This window comes from Atta cephalotes, assembly GCF_000143395.1.
Source record: "Atta cephalotes unplaced genomic scaffold scaffold00038, whole genome shotgun sequence".
NCBI lineage: Eukaryota > Metazoa > Arthropoda > Insecta > Hymenoptera > Formicidae > Atta > Atta cephalotes.
Genome location: NW_012130102.1, coordinates 2,100,343 through 2,106,437, shown reverse-complemented (window position 1 = coordinate 2,106,437; position 6,095 = coordinate 2,100,343). Strand labels below are relative to the sequence as shown.

The 6,095-nt window shown below is 31.2% G+C and overlaps 1 protein-coding gene across 1 annotated transcript in view; it reads left to right on the top strand.

The window, feature by feature from the left end:
• Positions 1-925: 925 nt before the first annotated feature.
• The window catches only part of LOC105621953 (beta-1-syntrophin), a 124,708-nt gene continuing 119,538 nt past the window's right edge, over positions 926-6,095 (top strand). Inside the window, exons 1-2 of the mRNA XM_012203388.1 lie at positions 926-932; positions 2,900-3,088. Of these exons, the coding sequence (XP_012058778.1) occupies positions 926-932; positions 2,900-3,088 (196 nt within the window). The remainder of the gene's footprint in view (positions 933-2,899; positions 3,089-6,095) is intronic.

Below are 6,095 nucleotides of genomic sequence, written 5' to 3'. Positions count from 1 at the left end.
TTAGATATTATTCAATTATATTTTGGACCTTTTTTAAAAGTAAAAATATGTAATGTAATATATACGAAACATATAAATAAATATTTGTTTTATTTTATATTTACATAGTAATATAAGTAAAAATCGAAAGAAAAAGGGCTATAAGCCTAAGATTAATTGTTATAAGTAAATAAAAAGTAAATAAATAAATAAATAAGTAAATAAAAATTAAAAATATTAATAAATAAAACTATCATTTAGTTAAATATAAACTTTAATATGGCGACAATAAACAAAACAAAACAAAAAACATCGTTTCGATCCATGTCGGATCATTATCAATGTTACAAGCAATGAAAATATTACAAAGAGAAGATACATAAAATTATAATTCGCTCTCGATCGCAGTATTAAAGTTATCGATAATATCGCTCAGCATACAATAGATATTAATCAGTCACTGTTGTTAACAGTGTATTCCTCTGGTAATTTGTTATGTACTTTAGAAAACCGTAATTATTTATGTTAAAGAGTACAGAGTATAATGTAAAAATATATTAGGAATAAGTAATAGTATACAATGTACTGATAGAAATAACAAATTAAAAAGCAAGGAATAAGAATACGAATAAAATAGTAATATATAACAAAGAAAGTACACTGAAGAATATTAATAAGAAGTTGTACGATGTATAAATTATATAATTAATTTAGTAGCAATTAAATTAAATGAGAATAAATATCTTACAAGTGTGTGCCAATATAAAAAAGTCGTCTAATCTTAGACAATGCGACGAGAGTGAAAAACGAGTTTCTCTCAGATGTTCAGATGTTCAGAGACAATATAAAATCGACATTCTAAACGAGAAGATTGATGTGGTAAACTAGAAAAGAAGAGGAATATAAAAAGGGGAAAAATGAAGTAGAAGGAAAGGAAAATGGGGAGATGGGAAGTAAAAAGAGAAAGCAATTAAGAAAGAGAGAGAGATTGTATAAATAATATGTCTGTAAATAAGATTCAGGTAACGATTCAGTCTCATTTTGTTTATTAAGACTTTGTTTCTGTCTTTTGATGTCATTTGATTCATTTCAGACACTAATCTTTTATTGTACGAAGATTCGCTATCCAAAATTTTCACATCTTTCCATTTAAAATTGTGGTCAAAATTGATACGATGATCGGACAGTAGAAGAATCATTTTATATTTCTTAATATCAGAGATATGTTCGTACGAGAACTCGAATCTCGTATTTAATTTTCTTTTAGTCCGATCAACATATAGTTTGCCTCACAATCGTCACAAGAAATCTTATATACAACGTTCTGATTAGATAGGAGATCTAACTTGTTTTTTTCTCTCTTAATAAGACCTTTCAATGTGTTGGAGATAAAAAAGGCTACTTTGCAATGAAACATACTAGAAATAGGAAGGAAACTTTCGGAATTAGATTTGACGTAAGGGATCGTAAAATATTTATCTTTAACTTGTACATTACGTGTACTATGTCTATTATGTATATAGAAATTTAATCTTTGTTCAATTGTAGAGAACATAAATGAGAGAGGATAACAATTGTTTAAGAAAATATGAATATCAAATTTTTTTGCTGGAACCGCGGATGTGATAAAAAGACAAGTCTAAGTTCTCTACTAATTAAGAAAGTTCAATCCATTAAAATGGATTGAAACACTGTATTCTCTATTCAGAATTTTGAATTGAGCAATAAATTAATATAATACAATAATAAGCAAATAAATAAACATTTAAGTTTATTTATTAAGTATTTATCAATACGAACATTCTATCACAACGAAATTAAACGGTAAAACATTTGTTTATAGCGCCCTAACCTATATATTAGAGAAAATGACTACTGGCATTTTACCCTAACAAAAGTAGTGGCATATTTTACTCCAAGACGCCATTTCATCTTATGATGAGCCTATACAATATGGCTGTTAAGAAAATGAATCGTGTACTGAATAATTTCATTTTAATCTACATTAACAGATTAACAAGCTAATCGAACTAAATATTATGTAATGTTTAAATAATAACTTACATAAGACATTATAAAAGTTTTAAGAAGCACATTTTCATATACCATGCCATCATTTATCTCATATCATTAAAACAATATTTTTTCTAGGAAATTCTTGATACTTATGCAACACGTTAAGCACACAATTGTAAATAATTTTGTGGCACTAACGCGAGCTAATCGGTATCATTGTGTTAAATATGTTAAACACAATGAATGGCATATCCCCAACTGGCCATATTACCCGCAGTTACCCTATTTCTTGAGCTAAAAGTTGAATCGAGCTAGAAACAGTTTATTGATATAAAAATATCATGTCTATATTAAAGATGTATTATGTGTACAGTCTTCAACAAAAAGGAACTAAAATTGGAAATGTATACTTTTGTATAAAAATAAATATTATATACATAATAAAACAGTTTGATAAGATCAATTTATATTACAATTTTATGATTTAAATGAAAATTTTATCACTTTGTTGTAATTATTTTTTGCAAATATGTTTTCTTATTGAAATAATTTTTAATTCAGGTTCTAATCATCACAAAGTTTTGTATTTCATTCAAATACATAAGAAAAATCTGTAATTTTTAACTAATTTTTTTATTTTGTTAAAAAAATATTTGCAATACATCTAATTGCTTTAATGAGGTGAGTCATCTGGAGGTGTATGCTCAGGTTATAGAGCGAGAAAAAGAATACAAATTTAGTAATGTAACTAAAATAGACTGCATAATTCCCTATATGTAACGGTATATTACCTATGTAAGTCACCGAGAGAGTTTAGATAGAATTAAGAGATAAAACAAAAACATTTGTATTTTTACCTGATCTGCTTTGTGACACATTCTGACGACGCGTTTTCTTGTTGCAGTGAAGTACCTGCGGGAAGTGACGCCGTACTTCAGGAAGGCTTCGATCATCCAGGAAGTGGGCTGGGAACTTCAACGCGGTTTCCTGAGCGCGACGCCACCGCCGCCAAAGTCACCACCACGGGCGGATACTCGTTATCTGCCATTACAACTCTGCAGACTCACCAGAGCGCATCCCTCTTCCGATCCCGGTAAGTCTTAACACCGAAAAGTCGATGCGTGGTTTGAGCAGCTCGTCTACCATGTAAAGATTAATTCGTCGCTTGTGCGGTTGGATCTTTGAGACCCTGGCTATTTCCCAATTTGTTACAATCTACCTACATGAGGATTATCACACAAAACATTTAACTCAATGCATCTTTCATTTTAAAGCAATTTATTACCATTTAAATTTGACTTCTGCAAAGAGCGAAAAATATACGGAAAGAACGGTTTTATTAAAGGATCTAAAAATTTAGCTGGACACAGGTCTGAAAATAATTTTGTTGGCCCATCAAAATAATTATGCAAAACGTTTAAACGTTAATGACGATGCTACAAAAAGTTTTAACATTCTAGTAGCCAGTTTAGCGTCCTACATAATTATTTTGATGATCCAAACAAATTTTTTACACCTATATACAGTTAAATTTTTAGATACTTCAGCAAAACCGTTTTTTCGTGCACATACATAATAACATTTTCTTATTAAAAATGTGCATAGCATTTGTATAATTTTACACGAAAAGAACAGTTCTGTTGATAAATCTAAAAATTTAGTTAGATACAGATCTGAAAATAATAATTTTGTTAAATCATTAAAATAATTACGTATAAGGATTCTTAAACTGATTGTTAGATTGTCAAAACTTTTTGCAGCATTGCTCATCGTACTTTTTACGAGGTTTTTGCATAATTATTTGGATAGTCGAATAAAGTTATTTTTATCTATAACTAACTAAATTTTTGAATACTTCAGCCAAATCGATCTTTCCGTACATACATGCTTGTGATTTTATAATAATTTCAATATCATTAAAGCGATTGAAATTATTATATAATAATGACAGTACTTTTATCACTATCTATTTTGTCATATTTGAATGGACACGAAATATTAGCTTTACGAACTTATTAGCTTTTTTTGTAAACTTTTTAATCGGTTCTTATTGAAAAAAACCTTGATATTTTTATTTTGATAATTTGATTTCTGTTCCAAAATATCTTCGAAAATCTATCATTAAGTAAATATCCGGCGATTTTTATACAATTTGTATTTATTAGAATTTGAAATTATATTTGTTAATCAAGCGACATCTTCAATTGTATTTCAACATTAATGTTCAAATCAACAAATCTTTCTTTAGCGAAACAAGAAAATGAATTAGGAGTCATTAGCTATAATTACTTTATTGAACTTCTCTTTTCTAAAGGAGTATTGAAGCGATTAAGGCGAGAGCCGCCGATTACTTCAAATTTAATCTAAAACTCGAGAATGTTCAAAGGAAAATAAACGTGAGAGAGGAATGGAAAACGCAAACGGATTGCGCGTTTTATCGTCTTGATTAACGAAGTAGTGCAATCTAGATCGCGGTTGAAGAGTTTAGGAGAATCGGGAGAGATCTCGTTTACCTATTTGCCAAGCGCAGCGACGGTGGTAAATGGCCTCGCGGCAGGATAAAAGTCCAGTCCTTCTATCGGAGACAGTCGTCTCCCTCCGTCTACGTAGTGATAAACTGAGGATGAGTTAGCACGAAGGGAATATCTCTCCCCCTTGGGCTCGTAGTGAGTTAATGAAAGGCGAATGGCTCCTTAATTCTGTAAAGCTTCTCCGTTCTTCTCTTCCCCGTTTACTCTAAGCACGCCATCTCCGTTCAGGGCCGCCCGTGCAAATTTTCATCTCTTGGGGATTGTTAGCAGTGTCCCATATGTGGCACGCAGTGGTTGTTTTATTTGGCCAGTTTAGTTAATGTCTCTATTATTACAGCCGTATCGTTCGTTTACTTCACTAATAATCCTGTCTTGATTGTTAATTTTTATTTCATTCATGAATATACAATAAAAATTTTATAAGGAGAAATTATATATTGTATTGTATTATATAAGATTTTAAAAAGCTTAAAATAGTTAAAACGAGGGATATGCAAGTCTGAAAAATAGTAATTAAGGATTAATAATTTGTAACGTATCTACAATTACGTTCTTGGTCAAATATGTATTTAATAAATTCTTCTGTACCTTAAGAATAATAACTGAAAACGAGTACGACATAAGCTATCGTATAAAGAAAGTAAGATAAAGTTAAAAGAACTTCTGAGATTGAAGAGTTAAATCCGATCCTGGGACTGTCCTGGACTGAAAGAAAAACCGCGAGAGAGAATAGCTGCGCTGTTAAGAGAGAAGAAGGGAAGAGACAAGTGTGGTCGGCGCGGGGTGGTGCCGAAAGGGATGGTGACAGACGGGGAATGGACAGTAAGGGGTAGCTGTAAGCTAAGAAACGCAATCAGAGACGTGCCGTATCTCTTGCCGGCATCTCGCTAAGCCATGTCATAGAGTAACGCTTACTGATATTTTCGTGCGCTGATATTTCTTAAATCAATTTCGTAGCATCCACATTGCAGTATAAAAATTTTAACGCTAATCATAATGAAATTGCAATAGAAAGTAATTTAAATCACGTTTAATGATCTTAAGAAAATATGGCAAAATATTATCATTGGATCGAGAATGGAGATGTCTTGTGTTAGATTAGATTTCTCGGTAATTTTCAATCGTTTATTACTTGTAACGATCTCGCGGACAGCGAATGTGCAGTCGGTGAACGATCTGGTCAACGGTAAATTTTACGGCCAATGCAGTAAATTTTATGTCGTTGCCGCGACGATGATTGCATTCATATTGCCTCGATCGATGAACATGAATGATAACAGAACGATAAATTGGATATACCTGCGCGCGCAAACCATCGTAATCCTTTTGCGTTAAAGTGTAGATAAAATCCCGATTGCCGAAAAATTTATGGTATTAGGAGAAATTGAATGTTTTTAATATTAGGAGGAAATTGAATGTTTTTAGTATTTATAATTACATGTAATTTTTCATCAATTTACTAACGAGGGAAATCTCATAAAATGTCAAATTCTAATTTCAATGAAACTTTGTGTGTGTGTGTGTGTGTGTGTGTGTGTGTGTGTGTGTGTGTGTGTGTGTGTGTGTGTA